This window comes from Symphalangus syndactylus, chromosome 11 (assembly GCF_028878055.3).
Source record: "Symphalangus syndactylus isolate Jambi chromosome 11, NHGRI_mSymSyn1-v2.1_pri, whole genome shotgun sequence".
In the NCBI taxonomy this organism is placed as follows: Eukaryota; Metazoa; Chordata; class Mammalia; order Primates; family Hylobatidae; genus Symphalangus; species Symphalangus syndactylus.
Window position 1 is genome coordinate 26,929,051 of NC_072433.2, and position 25,420 is coordinate 26,954,470.

Genomic DNA, 25,420 nt, shown 5'->3' on the forward strand with positions numbered 1-25,420 from the left:
GCAGGTGTGCAAACTGAGGATTTGAGAGGTAAAGAGTAGATCTCACAACCAGTTAAGTGGTCAAAATACAAGTATGCCTGATTCCAAGGCCCCAGTCGCCCCCAATTACTGCACGGACAGGGGGCAAATTGGCAGGCTAGCGAGGCTGCCTTTCCGGCCGACGGGGACCAACAGTCCCAGACCCGCTCGGGTACCGGGGCCGCTTACGCCCCGGCGTACCGGTGACGCGTGCGCAGTGCAGTGCGGCACCCCCTGCAGGCGGCGCGCAGGAGATGGTAACGGCGGAGGGGCACTCAGTGCGTCTGCGCGCTTGTGGAGCTGGTGGCGGCGCTCCGCAGGGGCTCAGCTGTTCTCCGCGCGGCGGGCTCGGCCATGGCGCAGCCGGGGAAGCTGCTCAAGGAGCAGAAGTACGACCGGCAGCTGAGGTGAGCCGAGGCTCACCGAGCCGAGGGTGGGCCGGCGGGCTTCCCAGCGTCCGGGCCGGGCCTAAGGGCGCGGGCGGCGCGGTCGGGCCTCCCTCAGGCCTTCCTCCAGGCTGGGCCGGGCCGTGCGGGGCGCGGGAAGCCGGCGCTCGGGGCTCCCGCCCTGGGCCAAAGGTGCTGCGCGAGGGCTGGGACCCCTTCTCCCGCCGTGCGGTGTGCGGTTCCGGGGCCGCGGTCCCCAGCGCCAGCCGGGTTGCTAAGGCGGCTGCCGGCCCCGCCTCGGTGCGCCCAGGCTCCTAGTTTTCCGAATGGGGAGGCCCGGAGCGCACCCCATCCCGGCCACGAGGGCGGCACGGAGGGTTAGGTTTTGTTCTCAGCCAGCGCTGTGCAATGGAAGTAAAATGCTAGTCTCATGTGAGCCGCAAATGTAATTATAAATTTTCTAGTAACCACACTAAAGGTAAAATGAAACAGGTGAAATTGATTTTTAAATACAATTTAACCCAGTATGTCCAAAACATTACTATTTCAACACAATCAATATTAAAAAGTTCTTGAGATATTTTACTTAAATTTTTATTTTTATTTTTGTAGAAACGACGTTTTTGCCACCTTTCCCCAGGCTGGTCATGAGTATTTTCCTTTTTAAAACTGTCTTGGAGGACCGGCACGGTGGCTCACGCCTGTAATCGCAGCACTTTGGGAGGCCGAGGCGGGCGGATCACCTATCAGGAGTTCGAGACCAGCCTGGGCAACATGGTGAAACCCTGTTTCTATTTAAAAATTCAGAAATTAGCTGGGCGTGGTGATGCGCGCCTGTTATTCCAGTTACTCTGGAGGCTGAGGCCGGAGAATCGGTTGAATCCAGGAGGTGTAGGTTTCAGTGAACCGAGATCGTGCCACTGCACTCCAGCCTGGGTGACAGAGCGAGACTCCGTCAAAAAAAAGCCCCCCAAAAACTCTTAGAAATATTGTATTTTAGGCCGGGCGCGGTGGCTCAAGCCTGTAATCCCAGCACTTTGGGAGGCCGAGGTGGGCGGATCACGAGGTCAGGAGATCGAGACCACGGTGAAACCCCGTCTCTACTAAAAATACAAAAAATTAGCCGGGCGCGGTGGCGGGCGCCTGTAGTCCCAGCTACTCAGGAGGCTGAGGCAGGAGAATGGCGTGAACCCGGGAGGCGGAGCTTGCAGTGAGCCAAGATTGCGCCACTGCACTCCAGCCTGGGTGACCGAGTGAGACTCCGTCTCAAAAAAAAAAAAAAAAAAAAAAATTGTATTTTACACTTAACAGCACATCTCAGTTAACACTACCCTCATTGCTTGTGCTCAGTAGTACATGTGGCTAGCAGCTACCTTAATGGACAGTGCAGGCCTAAGCCATCAGGAGGGTCCTTGGGTACTTCCCCACCCTTGCACTACCCATTCCTTATTTATTGAGCGTCTTCTATGTCTTGAGGCTGTGGAGATAACAAAGCTGCTCGGCTTTGCTCCTTCCTGGAGCCTCTGAGACAACAGAAGTTATATGTCACCAAGGACTGGAGCTTCTGTTTGCACCACCAGCCTAGTGCTGTATTAGAGGCTTTAGGCACTTAATTCTGAGAGCACCCTTGAAAGCAACCATTTCCTGTGCTTTACAGTTGGAGAAACTGAGCCTTGGAGAAGTTAGGTAACTTGCTCAGTTTCCCATATCTTTGAGCCAGGATGTAAACTCAGGCTCTTCTGGCTTTTTCGGAGGTACTCAGTTACATCCTGCTTCCAAGCTTTTAGGAGAAGAAACAAGGTAACAGTCCTTATAACCAACTTAGGTTTTCTTGTAAATTCTGGGAGTTCTTGTGTTTCTAATGCAGGTATAACTGTACATGACAGAGCTGAAAAGATAGTTGAGGTTACTAAGCAACTCTAACAAAAGAGGGTTTTTGCTGAGGGCATTCCATTTAAGTCCCAAACTTTAGCTTTTACAGTGAGAACTGGTTTTGAAGTGTCAAAGGGAAGCAGTTAGAAGCAAAATGCAGCAGTCAATAAGCCCCTACTGACTTCACCTTAGTTGGGCCAGCAAAATAGTAGAGAAGACTGATTCATTTGGCCTCTTCTTGAAACATGTTACTTAGAGACACACCAGGATTCTTTTTTTTTTTTTTTCAGGGACAAGGTCTTACTTTGTGACCCAGGCTAGAGTGCAGTGGCTAGAGTGCAGTGGCAAGAACACTGCTCACTGTAGCGTCAACTTCCTAGGCTCTAACGATCCTCCTGCCTCAGCCTCTTGAGTAGCTGGGACTACAGGCATGTGCCACCATGCTTAGCTAACTGTTGTAGAGATGGGGGTTTGCCCAGGCTGGTCTCGAACCCCTGCACTCAAGTGATCCTCCTGCCTCAGCTTCCCAAAGTGCTAGGATTACAGGCTTGAGCCACCGTGCCTGGCCTCAGTATTCTTTTTGTTTTATTTTTGAGGTGGGTCTCAGTATGTTACCCAGGCTGGAGTGCAATGGCTGTTCACAGGTGTAATTATTGGCACACCACAGCCTTGATCTCCTGGGCTGGAGTGATCCTCCTGTCTCAGTCTCCCAAGCACCTGGGACTACAGGCACACACTATCTCACCCTGCTTGAGATGCACCAGTATTCTTTTTTTTTTTTTTTTTAAGACGGAATCGCGCAGGCTGGAGTGCAATGGCGCAGTCTTGGCTCACTGCAATCTCCACCTCCTGCGTTCACGCAATTCTCATGCCTCAGCCTCCCGAGTAGCTGGGATTATAGGTGCGCGCCACTGCGCCTGGCTAATTTTTGTATTTTTAGTAGAGACGGGGTTTCACTATGTTGGCCAGCCTGGTCTCAAACTCCTGACCTCAAGTGATCTGCCTGCCTCGGCCTCCCAAAGTGCTGGGAGTACAGGCGTGAGCCACTGCGCCTGGCCAAGATGCACCAGTATTCTTAAATTTACTCTCCAACTATCCAAGCATCCATCAACCATATATGTCAGGTGTCTTCTACGTGCCATACTTTGATGGAGAAAACAGGCATTTACGGTCCATCTGGTTCTTCTAGGCAATTCCTCCATACATTTGACAGCTGTCTGGGCCCTTACGGAACATAGAGTGGAGTGGAAAGATGGATGCTCAGCAAACAAAAACAAATGAAGCCAGGTGCAGTGGCTTGTGCCTATAGTCCCAGCAACTCTAGAGACTGAGGCGAGAGGAATGCTTGAACCCAGGAGTTCAAGACCAGTCTGGATAACATAGTAAGACCCTGTATAAAAATAAACAAACAAACAAAAAAAACAAAGCAGTTGCTTGACATATGCTCTGGAGGACATAGTGGCTACATAATAAGGGGTAATCTGCTTTAGATCAGGTAACAGGGAAGGCACATTAATCACTCTATTAGGATGTTCATTGGGTAATATACTTTAAAGCACGCCTGTAGAAGTTGATGTGAGGCTTTTCAGATGATAATTCAGTTTTCTTGGTAAAGCTTTTGCAGAAGTCACAGTAATAAGCCCTATGTCGAGATCTTAAATGCATCTAACTTAACTTAAATGCATCTAATATAATTTTTTTTTTTTTTTTTGAGACCGAGTCTCATTCTGTTGCCCAGGCTGGAGTGCAGTGGTGCAATCTCGGCTCACTGCAAGCTCTGCCTCCTGGATTCACGCCATTCTCCTGCCTCAGCCTCCAAGTAGCTGGGACTACAGGCGCCTGCCACCACGCCCAGCTAATTTTTTGTATTTTTTAGTAGAGACGGGGTTTCACCATGTTAGGATGGTCTCGATCTCCTGACCTCGTGATCTGCCCGCCTTGGCCACCCAAAGTGTTGGGATTACAGGCGTGAGCCACTGTGCCCAGCACATCTAACATAATTTAAAAACAAATGAAATAGGGCTGGGCACAGTGGCTCACACCTGTAATCCCAGCATTTTGGGAGGCCAAGTGAGCCAAGATCATGCCACCACACTCCAGCCTGGGTGACAGAGCAAGACTCTGTCTCAAAACAAAAACAAACAAAAAGAATAAATGAAATAGAAAACAGATGAGGTTTTAAATCCAAAGACACTTTTTAAATGTTTGTTTGTTTGTTTTGAGACAGAGTGTCGCTCTTGTGCCCAGGCTGTTAAGGAGCTGGAAGACCAAGTTTCTGTTTCTAATTTGACGCTCTCCCTCTTTCCCCCTAACCATTCAAGGCATCAACCTGAGTTCTAGATTACTGTATAATCACTATACTAATATCTGTCTTACCTGTATTCTGTGGTTATCACATCAGTCTATGCAAGGAAAGTTGAAAGTTTAAAGATCACCATTCAAATAAGAAAACTGTATTTTCATGAAAGTTTTAAAAACGTCAAATTTGTGTCTGTTTTGTAGGTTGTGGGGTGATCATGGGCAAGAGGCTTTAGAATCTGCTCATGTTTGCCTAATAAATGCAACAGCCACAGGAACTGAAATTCTTAAAAACTTGGTACTACCAGGTAACGTAGGTTTGTGGTTGTGTTCTAAATATACTTCTTTAAGATTATGACCTAGAACTATATATTCCTGACTGACTCTGTTTTGGCTCTCAGGTATTGGTTCGTTTACAATTATTGATGGAAATCAGGTCAGCGGAGAAGATGCTGGAAACAAGTATGTTCTATTCTTTTCAAATATATACATGTTAAGGAAGGCAAGGCCTGAATCTTAGCTTCACCTCCTCAGTCAGGGTGACTCAACTCAGTGGAAATCGTCCTTATGTTTGGGATTATGGTGAGGAGGAAGTGAGATAATATAGGTAAAGTGCTAGTACAGCATCTGGCAAATAGGGCATTAATAAATGGTACCCATCATTACTGCCTTTATTGTTATTAATATAAAGGTGTAGTCATTATTCCTTTATTCATGGAATATGGGCACTTCCTAAGCTCTTGCATTGACTTGTAGGTGTTAGCATATAATTAACAATAATACCTGTTGTTTGTGATGTCTTTTAGGCACAGTCTAGGTGTATCTCTCTTTACACTGTGTCTACAAAAATGCTGTTTTAAAGATGGCCTGTATATTATTCTTTAAAGATTATATTTAGACTTTCAGAACATGCCCAAATTTGGATTTAAAGCTCACCTTTTCAGGGACTTGAAGTCTGGTATCTCTCATTGTGTTTGTCAGTAACAACAACAGTGAGTAAATTTAAGGAAAACCAGCAATTAGTTAATATTTAGTTTTGATGCCTTTTCTTTGGATCGTAGTGCCAGTTTCTGCTAGGCACAGCACAGCTTTTTTATTGATATATACCAAGAAGTCTTGTTATCTTTGCTTACTTGGTTGGTTAGAGTAGAATGTGATAAAAATATGGTTTCTTCTTATGGAGCCAGTGAGCTTATACCAAAAAGTGGCATCCTGACTCTGATCGGCAGCCTCATATCTGGGCCTTGAGACATGTCAAGGGTATGTATGGGAGGAAGCCTGAATAAATCTGTTACAGTTACGTGCAAAAACAAATGGTTCAATACACCAAGAGTGGTCTATGGAACGCTGGTTCTAGGGAACGATAAGAGCTGTTAAATGGGCCAATGGGTTCCACGGTCAAATTAGTTGGGGAAATGGATCAAATGAAGTTAAAATTTCTTTACCATAAGATTTTAGTATCACATTATTGTGTGTATTGTGAATTTACAAGAGGGAAATATGTATATGGTGTTTCCCAAACTTTTTTTTTTTTTTTTTTTGAGACGGAGTCTCTCTCTCTTGCCCAGGCTGGAGTGCAGTGACACAATCTCGGCTCACTGCAAGCTCCAGCTCCTGGGTTCACGCCATTCTCTTACCTCAGCCTTCCGAGTAGCTGGGACTACAGGCGCCCGCCACCACGCCCAGCTAATTTTTTGTATTTTTAATAGAGATGGGGTTTCACTGTGTTAGCCAGGATGGTCTCGATCTCCTGACTTTGTGATCCGCCCACCTCGGCCTCCCAAGGTGCTGGGATTACAGGCGTGAGCCACCACACCCGCCGGTGTTTCCCAAACGTTTTTTAGCCAAGGAACCCTTTTCTGTCAGAGGATCTTGTGAAATTCACATTCTGTGGTACACACTTTGGGAAAGAAACATTGATTTATTAGCCTATCTTTCTTTATAAGTTTCATCTGATTTTCTTCCTCCAGGAAGGCCAGTACAATCTGTAATCACAATATAGTTTGTTTTATACTATGAATGAAATATGCATGCTATTACAAACAACTTTTCCTTTATAGTCAGTAAGCTTTACTTTTTTTTCCTTTATTTTGTTCACTTTAGTTTCTTCCTTCAAAGAAGCAGTATCGGCAAGGTAAACAATTAGAGAATATAGTTGCATGTGAGCATCTAATGATGCCACTGTGTTTTGATTGCTTGAAAAGCTTTGACTTTAAAAATGTGTATTATTTCTCTGAGAAAAAAGTTAACTAATTTTTCTAATCTTGTAAATCTTCATATGTTTGGTAGTTTAAAAACTTAGAAGTACTGTCTGTGTTTATACATTGTATCCTGTATTAAAGCTAAATTTTGAGTAATGTTAATATTCAGAGGATGGATTCTGGTTAACAAATTTTTTTTTTTTTTTTTTTTTTTTTGAGACGTAGTCTCGCTCTGTCCCCCAGGCTGGAGTGCAGTGGCGTGATCTCGGCTCACTGCAAGCTCCGCCTCCCAGGTTCATGCCATTCTCCTGCCTCAGTACCCCGAGTAGCTGGGACTACAGGCGCCCACCACCACGCCTGGCTAATTTTTTGTATTTTTAGTAGAGATGGGATTTCACCATGTTAGCCAGGATGGTCTCGATCTCCTGACCTTGTGATCCACCTGTGTCAGCCTCCCAAAGTGCTGAGATTACAGGCATGAGCCACCACATCCGGCCTAAAAAATCTTACAAAACCATATTAGTCAACTTAGTGAAATGACTGTTAGCTTAGTGATTAACCACGCTTGTACAGGATTATAGATGTGGGTGGTTAGAGTGAGTCTGAACTTGATCCAGGATATCCCTGCCTGCTACCCAGAGTTTTTTGGTCATTTGCCTAATCAAAAAAGTAGAGTACAAGTAATGTCATTTGAGAACTCTGGATGATGATGGTTTTGCTCTGTTTTAAGTAATATTCTGTTGAGTCTTAAACACTAGGGGAAGCAGAATTGGCTGGGAGCAGTGGCTCATGCCTGTAATCTCAGCACTTTGGGAGGTCAAGGCAGGAGGATTGCTTGAGACCAGGCTGCTCTTGAGCAGCCTGGGCAACATGTCAAGACCCTGTTTCTACAAAATATTTTTTTAAAAAATTAGCTGGGCATGGTAGCACATGCCTGTAGTCCCACCTACTTGGGAGGCTGAGGCAGGAAGATTGCTTAAGCCTAGGAGTTCAAGGCTGCAGTGAGCTATGATCAGGCCACTATGCACCAAACTGGGCAACAGAGCAAAAGCCTGTCTCTAAAAAGAAAAAAAGAAGGGAAACAGAGTTGTCATACTTATGCATGAAATTTGGATAGTTTTACAGTATGTTTGCCTGTTCCATAAATTGGGGGATTATACTGTGACCAAGTTTTTTCTAATTCAAGTTAAATGCTTTGTTTTTAAAAAGAACCGAGCTGAAGCTGCCATGGAATTCTTACAAGAATTAAATAGCGATGTCTCTGGAAGTTTTGTGGAAGAGGTATATATGTACACACATTATTATGTCTGTGCTGAAATACAATTTTTTAAATAATTCAAAGCCCCAGAAATTTAGAATTTTGAATCCTTGTGTCATTTATGATTAGTTGAATTGGAATTGTTGCCTCATTTGTTGTAAAATAGCTTAACTGTCTCTGCCATGTTTAATATGATTGTGAAATTGTTTTTTTTTTGTTTGTTTTTTTCTTTGCTGTCCTATTTAGAGTCCAGAAAACCTTCTAGACAATGATCCTTCATTTTTCTGTAGGTTTACTGTTGTAGTTGCAACTCAGCTTGCTGAAAGGTAAATTTTTATGTTAATATGTTTTTATTTTAATCTTACTAGATTTGCATTGTTTTATTTTCTTTGCACAGTCTATGATGATATGGTTTTAAAAATTCTTAAATTCTACAGAAACTTTAAATATGAAACTTTTTTTTTTTTTTTTTTTTGAGCTTGAGCTCAAATTCCTGAGCTCAAGCAATCCACCCTCCTTGGCCTCCCAAAGTGTTGGGATTACAGGTGTGAGCCACCATGCCTGGTCAAGAGTTTCAAATTTATGGCTGGGCACGGTGGCTCATGCTTGTAATCCCAGCACTTTGGGAGGCCGAGGCGGGCGGATCACGAGGTCAGGAGATCGAGACCATCCTAGCCAACATGGTGAAGCCCCATCTCTACTAAAAATACAAAAATTAGCTGGGCATGGTGGCGCATGCCTGTAGTCCCAGCTACTCGGGAAGCTGAGGCAGGAGAATCGTTTGAATCAGGGAGGCGGAGGTTGCAGTGAGCCAAGATCGTACCACTACACTCCAGCCCTGGTGACAGAGTTAGACTCTGTCTCAAAAAATAAAAAAAAAATAAGTAAAATGAAATTCTTAGAAATCTTCCAGCATTGAAAAGATGAGGAAGAGAAAAATACTGAAACTTTTTTTTTTATTATTATTCTTTAGACAGAGTCTTGCTCTGTTGCTCAGGCTGGAGTACAGTGGCACAATCTTAGCTCACTGCAACCTCCGCCTCCTGGGTTCAGGTAATTCTCGTGCCTCAGAATTAATCAAATAGCTGGGATTATAGGCATGTGCCACCGTGCCCAGCTAATTTTTATATTTTTAGTAGAGATGGGGTTTCACCACATTGGCCAGGCTGATCTCGAACTCCTGGCCCCAAGTCATCCACCCGCCTCAGCCACCCAAAGTCCTGGGATTACAGTCGTGGAGCCACCAAGCCCGACCTTAGATGTGAAACTTTTGGAATATATTTAGAGCAGTTAAACTGAACGTTGTTTTTTTTTTGTTGTTGTTGTTGTTCTTTGTTTTAGTGATTAAAAACTAGTTAGAATTGATTATTGAAGGCTGGTTGCAGTGACTCATGCATGTAATTCCAGCAGAACCAGGCTGAGACAGGTTCGGATCACTTGAGCACAGGAGTTTAAGACCAGCCTGGGCAACATGGCAAAACCTTGTGTCTACAAAAAATACAAAATTTAGCCAGATGGTGTGCCTGCTTGTGGTCCCAGCTACTCAGGAGGCTGGGATGGGAGAATCATTTGAGCCTGGGAGGTTGAGGCTGCAGTGAGCCATGATCATGCCACTGCACTCCAGCCTGGGCAACAGAGAATTGGTTATTGGAATTGTTGGGGGTGTATTTGTGGATTTTATATTTTTTCTCTATCATGGAAATGTTTAGAATTATCTCTTTAACGTTTCTCCTTAATATGACAGACTAAGGTTTCACATCCCTCTTGTCCAAAAGATGTACTTTCTTTGTTTGAGACTGCAACCTGTGGAAATGCTTGCTTTTCAGTGTATTCTTGACCTGCTTATGTAAATGCAGTTATGTACCTTTGCATCTATTATTTAGTAAGAAAGTTGCTTTATTTTAAGACATTTTCATGTTTTGCATGTTTTCATGTTTGATGTATTTCCATTTGCTTATGTTCATATTTTGCTTTTTTTTTTTTTTTTAAACAGCACTTTACTGCGCTTAGCAGATGTCCTCTGGAATTCCCAGATTCCTCTTTTGATCTGTAGGACATATGGACTAGTTGGTTATATGAGGATCATTATAAAAGAACATCCAGGTAAAATTGTTGAGCATATGGGCTTACTATTGGTTGCTTTAGCTATAATTTTAGAAACTTGACAATTTAGAAAGTCAGTTTTAAATTACGAAGTAAATTTGTAGCAGCACATCTCTAGTTGTACATTCAAAGTGGCAATCAGATTCAATAGGCTGCAATCTACTCTTTATGTAGCATTATAGAAGGATACAAAGCAGGACATACAACAGGCACAGCTTCTTCATCTGATTAGGAGATCCAGCAACTATGCAAGTACCCAGCCTCTTTTGCCCCCTAACCCACATTGGGCATGTAAGGCTGTGGAGAGCTAAGGAATGTAGATCACTCTGACCCATGAAGTTACACCACCCTTCCCCACTCCAGTCTTTTTTTTTGTTTTTTAAGAGAGTTTCGCTCTTGTTGCCCAGGTTGGAATACAATGGCACAATCTTGGCTCACTGCAACCTCCACCTCCCGGGTTCAACTGATTCTCCTGCCTCAGCCTCCCGAGTAACTGGGATTACAGGCGCCCGCCACCATGCCCAGCTAATTTTTTGCATTTTTAGTAGAGACAGGATTTCACCATGTTGGCCAGGCCGGTATTGAACTCCTGACCTCAGGTGATCCACCCGCCTTGGCCTCCCAAAGTGCTGGGATTACAGGTGTGAGCCACTGCACCAGGCCCGTCCAATCTTTTTATTTCATTCTCATGCAGGCTTTAGGTTCTCTCAATTCAGGTGCAATTTCACACAACAAAGACATTTATATAACTACTGTTCCCAAGGAAACTGTTGTAGGAGACCAAAGTCATTTATAGGCAGACCTCCATCAGCTGAGGGTTGATATAAGCCCTTTACTTATAAAATTTTAATCTTAGATCATAAAATTTTCATCCAGTATTCATACAATGCTCTTTATTGACTCAAGAAAGCATTTTTACTATGAGCCAAGCACTCTGCTAATGTGGTGATAGCCATTGGCATTGGTAGCATCACTGAGGAGTAATATCTGTGTGGGCAGTTAGGGAGTGCTTGTCAGGATAAGCTCTGGCTGCTGGTGGTGAACCATTTAAGAGTTGAAAGTGGTGTCAACTGATGGGAGGGAACAAAAGAGTTGAAAGTGGGAGAGTGACCCGTGTAAACATTTTATTTTAAATGGGTCACTCTGAAGTTGAGTAGAAAGTAAATGGATTTAAAGGGGCAAAGATTGGAGGCAGGGATTGCTGTTAGAAATTTCCAGTGGCCTAAGTAAGAGAGAGTGTGTTCTTTTTCCTAATTTAGGGAAGACAAGAACGGGGTAGATAATAATGAAGGTTCAGTACTGCTAGTTGTGTGCCTGCCTTTATAAGAATTATTTCATTTACTCTTTCCAAAACCTTTATAAGGTACAGATTGAGCATCCTTAATCCAAAAATCCAAAGTCAGAAGTGCTCCAAAATGCAAAACTTTTTGAGCACTGACATGATATTCAAAGGAAACACTCATCGGAATATTTCTTCAGATTTTTGGGTTAGAGAGCTCATCTAATATGTATTTGCAAATATACCAAAATCTCAACAAAATCCAAAACACTTATGGTCCCAAGCATTTTGGATAAGAGAGATATACAACCTGTAGATACTTTACTATCTGCTTTTTATAGGTGATGCTGAGGCAATGAGATATTAAATTATTTGCCTAAGGTCACATAGTTAGCAAGTGACAGAACTGGGCCTACCTCTAAGCACTCACTGAAATTATACACTCTCCTGTACTCTCTCATGTGGAGAGCAGTGTACAGAGTGAGATTAGGAAGTGGGGAGTTACTGATGTTGGGGCCAAGGAAGCAAGAAGTAAAGGATGACCATCAGGTTTCTGGGGAAGAAGTCTAGGTAGATGGTGATGCTGTCTATTGAAGATCACAAGAGGAGGAAGGATACGTTGTTAGTTGCTATCTCTACATAGGTTTTGTCAATTTTGAGCTTTTCCAGTTAGAACAAATTGTGTTCTAAGGGAATCTTGGTTTTACTTTTACTAAAACTTTATAGTTGACCTAAGATTTGTGCATTTTACTATGTGTAAATCATACCTTAATAAAAATGAAAAAACCTGTGGGCCCTGTGCCCATTTAAAAATTAAAGATTTCCTAAGTTTCTATAATTCAGTGTATTGTCATCAGTATTGCCAAAGAATTAAGTTTATCTTTTGAGCTGGGCACGGTGGCTCACACCTGTAATGCAAGGACTTTGGGAGGCCAAGGCAGGAGGAGCCCTTGAATCCAGGAGTTTGAGACTAGCCTAGGTGACATAGGGAGACCCCATCTCTACAAAAAAATTAGCTGGGCACAGTGACACGAGACTGTAGTCCCACCTTCTCAGGAGGCTGAGGTGGGAGGATCCCTTCAGCCCAGGAGTTTCAGCAGTAAGCTATGATTGTGCCACTGTACTTGAGCCTGGGTAATACAGCAAGACCCCATCTCTCTCTTTTTTTTTTTAAGTATTAAATTTATCCTTTTGAATTCTTTGTTTCACAGTAATAGAATCTCATCCAGATAATGCATTAGAGGATCTACGACTAGATAAGCCATTTCCTGAACTGAGAGAACATTTTCAGTCCTATGATTTGGATCATATGGAAAAAAAGGTTGGTAGTGTGTGTGACCTTACATTTACAGATAGACTTAAAACATTTTTTTTTAACCTAAGTTTTCTGAATTACACTAAAGTGAGAAAATCCTATAAACCTCCATATTCCTGTCATCCGGATTACCCAATAACAATATTTTACCTTGTTTTCAACATATTAATTTTTCTCCAAAATTAAAAAACTTTTTTACTGAAGAAAAGTACATGTACTGAACATCTGTGTAATCACTACCTAGGTCAAGAAATTGGACATTAACCTATTCCAGGTGGGGAGATGGGGATGGTTAATGGGTACCAAAAAAAAAAAATTAGAAAGAATGAATAAGATTTACTCCTTGAAAGCACAACAAGGTGACTATAGTTAATAATAACAACTTAGTTATACATTTTAAAATAATTAAGAGTTTAATTGGATTATTTGTAACATAAAGGATAAACGCTTGAGGGGATAAATGCTATACAGGTACCCCATTCTCCATGATGTGCTTATTTCACATTGCATGCCTGTGTCAAAGCATGTACCCCATAAATATATACACCTAAGTACCCACAAAAATTGAAAATAAAAAATTTTAAAACAAAAAACACAAAAAAATTCCAAGAAGTTCTCTTTATGGCCTTTTTCTAAACAAATAGAAATAATGACAACAATATAAGGAGTAGATGTATTTTTTCCCGCTTCCATATTAATTAACATGCAGTTGTTTATTTGGTTCATCAGAAAACAGAAAAGATCCTTCTTTCTTACTTTACGATTGGTGTCTGAAATTGAGATTTGAGCTGTGTTTTTGGGTGGCAGTCTCTGAGACTGTTTTGCTGGTGTAATGGGGACAATCATAGTATATATGTGACATACTAGGTATCTACCTCTAGAAAAATTTGTAAAGCAGTTTTTATTAACTCAGTTCATTTTCCTCTATTCATTACTCTTCATATATTAGGAGATCATAAATATTGTTGAATTTGTTGAAAATGAGATGGTACAGTGAAGAATTAATAATACTGATATTTTCTTTTTTTTGTCTCTCATTTTTAGGACCACAGTCATACTCCATGGATCGTGATCATAGCTAAATATTTAGCACAGTGGTATAGTGAAGTATGTCCTTTTTTAAAAAAAATTTCATATGCAACTGTATTTTCAATTTCTTATAAAGGATTTCCTTGATGGGGAATGGGAGATTAATTTTTTTCCTTATGAGGTTGTATGGTAGGGCAAATGGATGCTTTTAAATTTAAATCTAGCAGTTCCTTTTTTGATCCTGATAATTTTAATTAACAAAATGAAATTCAATAAATGTCATTATGAAACTGGCAGGGGGAATGAATGTAGATAAATGGTCACAGTGTCTGTTTTCTATCAAGTGAGCCTCTGATTTCACAGAGAAATATATTTGTTGATGAAATCTTATGTAGAGAATGGGGGACACTTTAGACTTTCAATTTCTGTATTTTGAGTTTTTAATAACTAGATTTTTAAAATTTTTAACCAATTTAGACAAATGGACGAATACCTAAAACGTATAAAGAAAAAGAGGACTTCAGAGATTTGATTAGACAAGGTAATATTATGGGATATGATTAAATACTGTATAAAGCTTGAAAAACAAATTGCTAGAGGCAGGTGCTTATTAGATTTCTGTTAACACCTTTGTCAGATGATACTATCATGAGCTTTTATTTTACTTTCCCTCTGGAGAAGTTAAGAAGCCACGCCTTGTATAGTTTTAAGGACTAATGATAAGCTGTATTTCTTAAGATTTAATATTCTGCAGGATTTGACAAGATTATTTTTATAATGGGGGAACAGAAGAGTGAAAAGAAAAGGGCTGTTTGCTAACAATTTCCCATTATAATAGGAATTCTAAAAAATGAAAATGGGGCTCCAGAGGATGAAGAGAATTTTGAAGAAGCTATTAAAAATGTGAACACAGCACTAAATACAACTCAGGTAATGAAAGAGTTGCTGAGGGATTCACATGAACAAGGTGTTTTCTAGAGTCCTTGGCTATTAAATGGTTGATTATAATGATTTAAGTTAATGTTTTCTAAATGTATAGTTAGAAATAAATACAGGGCCAGGCATGGCGGCTCATCGCAGCACTTTGGGAGGCTGAGGCTGGCGGATCACCTGAGGTCAGGAGTTCAAGACCAGCCTGGCCAACATAGTGAAACCGCATCTCTACTAAAAATACAAAAATAAGCTGGGCATGATGGAACATACCTGTAATCCCAGCTATTCGGGAGGCTGAGGCAGGAGAATCACTTGAATCCAGGAGGCAGAGGTTACAGTGAGCCAAGATTACACCCTGCACTCCAGCCTGGGCAACAGAGTAAGACTCCACCTCAGATGCCTTTGGTTTTGTTATGGCTTAGTTGTTGAGGTCTGACCATTGAAGTTTTTGGGGAGCTTTGGAATAACACCTGGTAGTTTAAGTTAGAATTTTCTTGTCACTTAAAACAGCAAATATACTGCCTTTGAAGTTAGGAAGGCACGTAAGATATTATTACCAACTTTTTAGAGACAACAAGGCAGTGTTGCTGAGTGATTAAAAGTGTGCTGGCTGGGGCCAGGTGCAGTGGCTCACACTTGTAATCCCAACACTTTTGGGAGGCTGAGGAGGGCAGATCATGTGAGGTCAGGAGTCTAAGACCAGCCTGGCCAACATGGTGAAACCCCATCTCTATTAAAAATACAAAAAAAATTAGCCGGGCATGGTGGTGGGCACCTGTAATCCCAGCTACTTGGGAGGCTGAGGCAGGAGAATCGCTTGAACCTGGGAGGCGGAGGTTGCAGTGAGCTGTGATCTCACCAGTGTACTCCAGCCTGGGCGACAAGAGCGAGACTCTGTCTCAAAAAAAAAAAAAAAAAAAAGTGTTTGCTGGCCAGGTGTGGTGGCTCACACCTGTAATCCTAACACTTTGGGAGGCCAGAGCAGAAAGATTGCTTGAGCCCAGTTCAAGACCAGCCTGAACAACATAGGGAGATCTTGGCTCTACAAAAAATTTAAAAATTAGATGGGTATGGTGGCATGCACCTGTAGTCTCAGCTACTCTGGAGCCTAAGGTAGTGGGAGGATCACTTGAGCCTGGGAGGTTGAGGCTGCAGTGAGCCATGATTGTGCCACTGCACTGCAGCCTGGGCAATGATATGAGACCCTGTGTCCAAAAAATAAAAGTATATGCTTTGTGAATCACTTTTCTGGGGTGATGAAAATTTTCTGTTTTAATTGGGGTTATGGTTAAAAATATGTATATATAGTTATCAAAATGCATTGAATTGGACATTTAAAATCTCTGTATTTCACTGAATATAAAACCACAGTTGAAAAGAAAAGGTTCTAATAGTTGGGGGGCAGTAAGCTAAATAAACAGATAAAAATGCACCAGGTGCTGTGAACAAAATTGAAGCAGAACAAAGGGTCAGAGAGCATGTTGGGGACAAGGGAATCTGGGGTTGAGAGACAATTGTACATAGGGAGCCAGGGAGACTTTCCAAGAGACGTTTAAGCAGAAGCCTGAGTGAAGTGACACGCAGAGGTCTGGTGGAAGAGCTTTTCAGTTGGAGGAAGCACATGTGCAAAGGCCCAGAAGTGGGATGAAGCTTGACTTTTGTTCAAGCATCAGTAAGCAAGTCAGTGTGATTGGAGTGAAGTGAAAAAGGGGGAAAAGTGGTAGGAAGGATTTGAGTTTGGAGAGGCAGAAAGGGCCAGATCATAAAGGCCTTGCAGGCTATTTAAGCATTTCGATTGGGGAAGTGGAGTGAGCTGCTTTATATTCTAAAAGACCATTCTGGCTTTGGTGAGAACAGAATTGAGGGGACTGGGAGTGGAAGCAGAGAGACCAGTTAGGAGATCCCACTGAGACATTTCTTTTTTCCACACATCAGTAGAATCAAAGCCTATGATGTGTGTGTGTGTGTGTGTGTGTGTGTGTGTGTGTGTGTCTATATATATATATATATATATATTTTTTTTTTTTTTTTTTTTTTGAGACAGGATCTCACATTGTTGCCCAGGGTAGAGTGCAGTGACGCAATCACTGCTCACTGCAGCCTTGACCTCCTGGGCTCAAGTGATCCTCCCACCTCAGCCTCCCAAGTAGCTGGGACCACAGGCATGTGCCACCACACCCAGCTAATTTACTTTTGTTTTCTATAGACGGGGTCTCCCTGTTTTGTTCAGGTTGGTCTCAAACTCCTGGACTCAAATGACCCTCTCACCTTGGCCTCCTAAATGCTGGGATTATAGATGTGAGCCATTGTGCTCAGCTTTATACTCTTGATTAATGTATGAAGATCTTGCTAGCAATAAAATTACTTTATAGTTTTAGTTTTTTTCAGAGTGGTTGTCTCAACGGTCACTAATTAGGGTGCAAGGGTTTCAGCTTTTTGACAAGATGGAAAATCATGAAATACTACAAGTCTATAATCTGTTTTGTCTTCAGATGTAACTATAATAATTTACTGGGACCCCTTCTTTACCCCATTTATGGTATAAGAGAATAGGTATTAAATGCTAGCAACAGTGGGCAGGAGAGGTCTTTCTTCCATTCTTTCTTTCCCCATCAAATCTTCATATGGTACTGATTCTAAATAAAATTATAAACAAATCAGAAGTTTGTATTTGATTACAATTTGAGAATTCAAAGAACATATCTGAAGAAATAGCACTGAAAATAAAGATGGGCAAATTCTTAATACTGTGTAAGTAAATGTTTCATGTTCCTTTGTTAGATCCCAAGCAGTATTGAAGATATATTTAATGATGATTGCTGCATAAATATCACCAAACAGGTAACAACAAAAAAAAATAAGAACATTGCTGCTAAACCTTTGGGTCAAAGTAAAACACCACTTAATGTTAATTTTTTCTTATTCTTTTAGACTTCATCATTTTGGATTTTAGCTCGTGCCTTAAAGGAATTTGTGGCTAAAGAGGGTCAAGGAAATTTACCTGTTCGAGGCACAATTCCTGATATGATTGCAGATTCAGGCAAATATATAAAACTGCAAAACGTGTATGTCACTGTTTTCAAACTATGTAATAGACAAAGTCTGATTATATTAGAGATAAACATTTTATCATCCTATCAGAAATCAAATGAAAGTTTATTATAACCTCATTGCTTATAAATAAACTAGGCCAGCTGCAGTGGCTCATGCCTGTAATCCCAACACTTTGGGAGGCCAAGGTGGGAGAACTGCTTGAGTCCAGGAGTTTGAGACCATCCTGGGCAACATAGTGAGACTTCCGTCTCTACAAATTGAAAAATTAGGTGGGCATGGTAGCATACGCCTTTAATCTCAACTACTCGGGAGGCTGAGGCAGAAGGATCTCTTGAACTCGGGAGTTTGAGGCTGCAGTGAGCCATGATCATGCCACTTCACTTCAGCCTGGGTGACAGAGCAAGACTCTGTTTCAAATAAATAAGTAAAAATAAACTGAAGAACTTAGGCCAGGCTGGGCGCGGTGGCTCATGCCTGTAATCCCAGCACTTTGGGAGGCCGAGGAGGGTGGATCATGAGGTCAGGAGATTGAGACCATCCTGGCTAACACGGTGAAACGCCATCTCTACTAAAAATACAAAAAAATTAGCCGGGCATGGTGGCGGGTGCCTATAGTCCCAGCTACTCTGGAGGCTGAGGCAGGAGAATAACGTGAACCCGGGAGGCGGAGCTTGCAGTGAGCCGAGATCGGGCCACTGCACTCCAGCCTGGGTGACAGAGTGAGACTCTGTCTCAAAAAAAAAAAAAAACGAACTTAGGCCGGGCGTGGTGGCTCACGCCTGTAATCCCACTACTTTGGGAGGCCAAGATGGGCGGATCACGAGGTCAGGAGATCAAGACCATCCTGCCAACATGGTGAAACCCTGTCTCTACTAAAACAAAAAATCAGCCAGGTGTGGTGGCGCGCACCTGTAGTCTCAGCTATTCGGGAGGCTGAGGCAGGGGAATCGCTTGAACCCAGGAGGCGGAGGTTGCAGTGAGCCAAGATCGCGCCACTGCACTCCAGCCTGGCGACAGCGCAAGATTCCGTCTCAAAAAAAAAAAAAAAAAAAAAAAAAATACTTAGGGGGCAATTATTTTTAAGCTCAACGCAAAATTGAATGGGACATACAGAATTACCACATATGCCTAGGAGGCAGAGTTTTTTTTCATACTTCTTGATAAACTTAATATTTGATCACTTAACTCTGTGCTGTGAACTATATGTATTAAGTAATTTAATACACACACAAGGTTCACAAAGACCTTATGAGAGAGAGAGAGACTGTTATTGTCCCTATTTTACACATGGAGAAACTAAGGTATTGAAAAGGTTACTTATACAAGGTCAGATAGCTGGTAAATGGCAGAACCAAGATTTGAACCCCAGGAAACTCAGTACCAGAGCCTGTATGCTTAGCTATGGCCCTATACTGCCTTCTATTTGTAACTTAAAACCATGAAGGTTTGATGAATTTTTTATCTTAATGTTTCATAATTTATAGTCTATGACTATAGCTAGACACCTTGCTATCCAGGTATCACTAGCTTGAACCCAGATAGATTATCATAGGGATGGGTCTCAATGAATATTACCCTCGTATAGTTAGGGCATGGTGCAAAGAATCCAGGTCTGCTGGCTTCGTTTCTTTGGGGGCCAAGTAATGGCACACAGAGATGATCTCTCTTCCCCAGACAGATTTCACACTTTATCATGTCACCATTGAACGAATCTTGGTTTGTTGTCCTAGCCTAAGAGTTCAACTACTTAAAACTTGGGGAAGGTCAATTGAGGATAGAAAGAAGTATGACCTTACATGGGAGGTAGTCAGCCTGAACACTGATGATTTTTAGAGGGTGAAAGGTAAATAGACCTAAAGAAAAGTTTTATGGCCAGATGCAGTGGCTCACACCTGTATTCCCAGCACATTGGGAGGCCAAAGCGGGTGGTGAAATGTGCCACAGGGGATGTTCACAGGTGTTTTAAATGGTTGAAATTTTACGTTTTCCATGGTCTCAGTGGTATAAATAGAGATAATTATTGGGGTTTTTTTTTTCCTCTCATAATAAATACAGAGTATTTTATAACTGAATCAGAGGTAGAGCATGTTTATCTGTGGCAGTGCTAAAAAGGTATGAAGGTCAGTTAATTGAAAATTGTCATTAATACAGTATTTTCAGTTTCTAAATCGCTTGAACCCAGGAGTTCAAGACCAGCCTGGGCAACATGGTGAAACTCCGTCTCTACAAAAAAGACAAAAATTAGGCGTGGTAGTGTGCGCCTGAATTCCCAGCTACCTGGGAGGCTGAGGTGGGAGGATCAGTTGAGCGTGGGAAGTTGAGGCTGCAGTGAGCCAGGATTGCGCCACTGTACTCCAGCCTGGGTGGCAGAGCGAGATCCTGTCTCAAAAAACAAGTTTTACATTGGAGATGAACAGTTTTAATGTATTTAACTTTCCTTGGACTTGACTTCCAGGAGATAAGTCATGTTCTTCAGTAGTGTATTTTTTCAGGTCCTCTGTCACAGAAGCCAAAATCATAGATCCCTCTAGGGGAGCAGTTTTTAAGTTGGGTGCTGTTAGAGGGACCCTGGGTTTTAGTGGGCACTGAGAGTCTGTCACTTGCACTGGAAAGATTCCCAGCTACTCATGGTGCTGTTGATAGCATTTCCCTGGCATTTTCACATATCATACATTGTCAGGCCTGTGTTTTTTCATGAAAAGGAAAGAAAATTTTTGTTCATGGTAACAATTTAAATTTTGCTAATTTAAAAATTCGTTAGTAATTGCTTTTTGTTCTTTTTCAGTTACCGTGAAAAAGCAAAGAAAGATGCTGCCGCTGTGGGTAATCATGTTGCCAAATTGCTGCAGTCCATTGGCCAGGTAAGCTGCTGGGCACACTGTGCCCATACAGGCCTGAGCACATAACTCCAGCCAGAAAGGGTTTAGAGACAGAGGGTGTGGCACTGGCTCTGTGCTTCTTTAGAGGGAGCTGTCATTTGCCTGCCTAATGGGAGAGCTTGTGATAAGGAAACAAGATATTTTTAAAGTGCTCTCCCAGCTGCTGGAGAAAGCCTTCCCATCTCACAGTGATTGGCTTTGTGCCACACCCTTTGTTAATCTTCTCTTTTAAACTGGAACAGAATCTGTATTTATCTCTTTACAGGCACCAGAGTCCATTTCAGAGAAAGAATTAAAATTACTCTGTAAGTCCCCTTGAATTAATTTCCTTATTTTGCTTGATAGAAATGTGCCACAGGGAATGTTCCCAGGTATTTTGAATGGTTGAAATTTTAAGTTTTCCATGGCCTCAGTGATATAGATATAGATAATTATTGGGTAAGGTTTTTTTTTTTCCCTCTCATAATACAATACATGGAGAGTATTTTAAGACTGAATCAGAGGTAGAACATGTTTATCTGTGGCAGTGCTAAAAAGGCTGGACGGTCGGTTAATTGAAAATTGCCATTAATACAGTATTTTCAGTTTTTAAATTTTAAGTAATTTAGGAAATTTTTTTGTCTGAAGACTTCGGGTGTGAAGTCTTGAGTCACATGTACATTGACAATATTGGTTTAAATACTCATTTTGATATGTGTTAAATGACTGTAATGGAGTTAAGAATTTTGCCATCTAATTTCAGAGTGGTTAGGTTCGTAGGAGTCTTCTCAGTAACTCCTCAGTAGGCCAGAAGCATTTTCTTTTATTTAAGAGTCAGTTTCAAAATACTCAATCTGTCGTGCATGCCATCTGAAGATTTCTCCCTGTAGCTACTGCTCCTACGTCCTGTGGAAGTTTATATTTTGCATGTTCCCCATCCTTAAAATAGATTTATCCAAGCTTTCCATTTTATGATTTCTCCACAATGTCTGTTTAGGCTCAGTTTTAATGTTTTCTGCCACTACTAATCTTGCACCTTGTTTGTTCTATTAGACTAATCTTGAATTAGCATTTGTTGTATTAGATTATATAATACTAGATTGCAAGTTCGATGCTGGGTATTTGAACATTTATTACTCTGTTCTACTTTGGGGCATTTTTGAAAATTTCAATAATGCAAAGCTTAAAAAAAGTCATTACATATATCAAGAGTACAATTCATAAACCTCTGTCTTTTAGGACTACTTATCCATAATGATGAAAACTATTATTTTTAGAGCCATATCAGGCATTGTGCTAGAGATGCACTTTATACAGGTGTTACATTTAATCCATAGAACAATTCTCAAAGGTAAACAGTATCATTGCCATTTTACACTTGAAAACTGAGGTTCAGAGAGGCCATCATCTTACTTGCTTCTGAATTGGTTGTAGTACTAGGGATATAAATTTAAAGTGATTCGTGTTCTAGTGCTTTCTCTGCTATTAGAGCCAAGGAGAAAACATTTCTTCACATTCTCATGTCTGAGAAGGGTATACACATAATTCTCTGTTCTTAAAGTCACCTGTGATTCATAATATTCACCAGTCACAGTCATTGCTTCCAGAGTATCTTTTCTCTGTTCAGGCAGCAATTCTGCATTTCTTCGAGTGGTAAGATGTCGATCCTTAGCTGAAGAATATGGTTTGGATACAATTAACAAGGATGAAATTAGTAAGTATAATAGCCTTCTGATTCTGGGTTAATTTTAATTAATTTAAAAATATAAATATTTTGTGTTAATAGTGTTGAGTATATGGTGATGATATAAAAGATAATGTAAATATTCATATTCTAATTTTATTCTAAGCCTATCTAAGTAATTGTAATTTATATATTATATGAAACTTAATGTATGCATAAAGTCATATTTAGGTCACTGAGTCCATTGTATGATATGTATGAGTTAAAGTCAGTATGTTACTACTTCAGTAGAGATTGTGTGACTCCAGCTAATAGTCCTGAAACTCAAGTATATAGTAAATTCAGCCTTTCATTGTTTGTTACATTGCAAATTAACCAAATTAAACTGAAATTTTTTTTCCTTTCAGTTTCTAGCATGGACAATCCAGATAATGAAATAGTGTTGTACTTAATGTTACGGGCTGTTGATAGATTTCATAAACAACATGGTAGATATCCAGGTAAGAATAGCAATTGAATTACCAGATATAATAAGATCTTCAATAAAACATTTAAATTGAAAGTGTTCTCAGGCTATTTATAATAGTGTTGCTTGAATTTCACATTGTAAACACATTACACCCCAAACGTTCCCCAGTGAAGAACTACCTTTTGTTTTTTAAGTTTAACTATTTGCAAAATAGTGTTCGATTCTAAACTATTACAGGGGGATGTTGGTTGAATACGTATAGAAGAAAACTTTTTTTCTGTCATTTTCCATAGTTTAGCTACTAAGACTTGCACTGAGTTTAATTTAGTGGAATAGGAAAGCCACAAGAAATATGCTGGCCAGGCATAGTACAGTGGCTCACGTCTGTAATGCCAGCACTTTGGGAGACTGATTCAGGCGGATGGCTTGAGCCCAGGAGTTAGGAGACCAGCATGGGCAACATGGTGGAACCCCATCTCTACTGAAGATACAAAAAATTAGCCAGACATAGTGGTGTGCACTTGCAGACTCAGCTACTCGGGAGGGTGAGGTGGGAGGATCACCTGAGCCTGGGAAGTTGGGGCTACAGTGAGTTGTGATTGTGCCACTACACTCCAGCCTGGGTGACTGTGGTGAGACTCTGTCTCAAAATAAAAAAAAAGTACGCTAGTAATTTCTCAACTCAGTAACTCTGAAGATGTAGGAATTTCTTTGTTTAGTGTCTACTTTTTATCTTCAGCAAATGTAGTCATTGGAGAATTGGCATAATCTCAAAGATCTGAGGTTGCTCAGAATATTTTTCTTGGGGATGATAATTTTAATTGTGCAGGATTATTGCATAGCAACACATTCTAGGGGTATCATAAAACCTGCTGCTCCATCTGATGCAGTATGTCTCCAGAGTTTATAGTCTTTTTTTTTTTTTTTTGAGACAGAGTCTTGCTCTGTCGCCCAGGCTGGAGTGCAGTGGTGTGATCTCAGCTCACTGCAACCTCTGCCTCCTGGGTTTAAGCAATTTTCCTGCCTCAGCCTCCCGAGTAGCTGGGACTATAGGCGCCCGCCACCTCGCCTGGCTAATTTTTGTATTTTTAGTAGAGACAGGGTTTTACTATGTTGGCCAGGCTGGTCTTGAACTCCTGACCTCAAGTGATCCTCCTGCCTTGGCCTCCCAAAGTGCAGGGATTACAGGCATGAGCCACTGCACGGCTCAGAGTTTATAGTCCTAACAAGCAAGCTTACTAGAAGAAAAAAAAAAAACACCAAATATGTATTGCTGTATTTGTATTATTTGATTAGTATTTATTTCAGTTATCTATTGCATAACAAACCACTTCAAAACTTAGTGGTTTAAAACAATAAATAGTGTCGTGATTTTGTGGATTGCCTGGTCTCAGGCAGGTCTCCTTGGGGAGGCATGCAGTTGCTTGATGCCTGGGGGTGGAGTCATTCTGAAGTCTTGACTGAGTTAGACATGCAAGAAGACATTTTTACTCATGTAACTAGCACCTTAGTCAGAACAGTGGGAATAGCTGGCAGCTGGTCAGGTATCTCTTCAGGTGGCTAGCTTGAACTTCCTTTTAGCATGTCAGCTGGCTTCTGCATTAACATTCCAAAAAACCCAAGTGGAAGGTACAGGGCTTTTTATGACCTAGCTTTGGAAGTCATACAGCATCACTTATGAGCTAAGTAACTCAATCTCTCTGTGCCTTAGTTTTCTCTTCTATGAATGGAGATAACTACACATACTTCATAGGACTGTTTTGAGGATTCAATCAATTAATATATATATAAGGTCCTTAGAACAGTGTCCAGCATCTATTAATGCTCAATAAATGTGACCTATTATTGGCCAGGCATGGTGGCTCACACCTGTAATCCCAGCACTTTGGGAGGCCAAGGCGGGTGGATCACTTGAGGCCAGGAGTTCGAGACCAGCCTAGCCAACACTGAAACTAAAAATAGAAAAAATCAGCTGTTTGTGGTGGCACACGCCTGTAGTCCCAGCTTCTTGGGAGACTGAGGCATGAGAATCATTTCAACCCGGGAGGCAGAGGTTGTGGTGAGCCGAGACTGCACCACTGCACTCCAGCCTAGGTGACAGCAAGACTCTCTCTCAAAAGAAAAAAAAGAAAGTTACTTATTATTAATAGCTTTATGTCCTCAGTGTCATTTATCACTTAGTCTTTTAGAATTGGAGAATAACTTTTATAAAGGGTATAAGTAGGACATTACTTTCTCATTCATTAAGTTCTTCTATCAAATAATTATTAAGCACTATGTGTCAGATGCTTTTCTAGACAGTGAATATGATACAATTAACAAAGATTTAATTAAATTCAAATTTTCACTAGGTTTTAGTTGGTCTCTGATTATAAGTTTGTGATATGTGCAAATATTGGTCCCATACTTTGTTACTTTTGTTCTTCAGTTTCATACATATTTTGACTAGAACATCTGAAACTAGATTAAATAAAGGAGTTGGCCATTAATTTTGAATCACATTTATTTTAATGAAAACTAACTTTTATTTTTAGGGGTATCTAACTATCAAGTTGAAGAAGACATAGGAAAGTTGAAGTCTTGTCTCACTGGCTTCCTTCAGGAATATGGCTTATCTGTAATGGTGAAAGATGATTATGTCCATGAATTGTGAGTATTTTTTA

The 25,420-nt window shown here is 41.1% G+C and overlaps 1 protein-coding gene across 5 annotated transcripts in view; it reads left to right on the plus strand.

Moving 5' to 3' along the window:
- Positions 1–208: 208 nt before the first annotated feature.
- The window catches only part of NAE1 (NEDD8 activating enzyme E1 subunit 1), a 28,183-nt gene continuing 2,971 nt past the window's right edge, over positions 209–25,420 (plus strand). The window contains exons 1-18 of one of the 5 annotated variants that reach the window (XM_055299381.2): positions 209–425; positions 4,779–4,882; positions 4,976–5,036; positions 6,678–6,708; positions 7,985–8,056; positions 8,280–8,359; positions 10,027–10,136; positions 12,627–12,736; positions 13,775–13,837; positions 14,237–14,300; positions 14,598–14,689; positions 17,474–17,533; positions 17,624–17,757; positions 20,532–20,607; positions 20,891–20,930; positions 22,232–22,318; positions 22,696–22,788; positions 25,292–25,406. In XM_055299381.2, the coding sequence (XP_055155356.1) occupies positions 373–425; positions 4,779–4,882; positions 4,976–5,036; positions 6,678–6,708; positions 7,985–8,056; positions 8,280–8,359; positions 10,027–10,136; positions 12,627–12,736; positions 13,775–13,837; positions 14,237–14,300; positions 14,598–14,689; positions 17,474–17,533; positions 17,624–17,757; positions 20,532–20,607; positions 20,891–20,930; positions 22,232–22,318; positions 22,696–22,788; positions 25,292–25,406 (1,445 nt within the window). In that variant the 5' untranslated portion in view covers positions 209–372. Of the gene's footprint in view, positions 426–3,342; positions 3,564–4,778; positions 4,892–4,975; positions 5,037–6,677; positions 6,709–7,984; positions 8,057–8,279; positions 8,360–10,026; positions 10,137–12,626; positions 12,737–13,774; positions 13,838–14,236; positions 14,301–14,597; positions 14,690–17,473; positions 17,534–17,623; positions 17,758–20,531; positions 20,608–20,890; positions 20,931–22,231; positions 22,319–22,695; positions 22,789–25,291; positions 25,407–25,420 lie in introns of those variants that run through there. The other 4 variants (XM_055299380.2, XM_055299384.2, XM_063611769.1 and 1 more) reach the window with 4 other exon arrangements.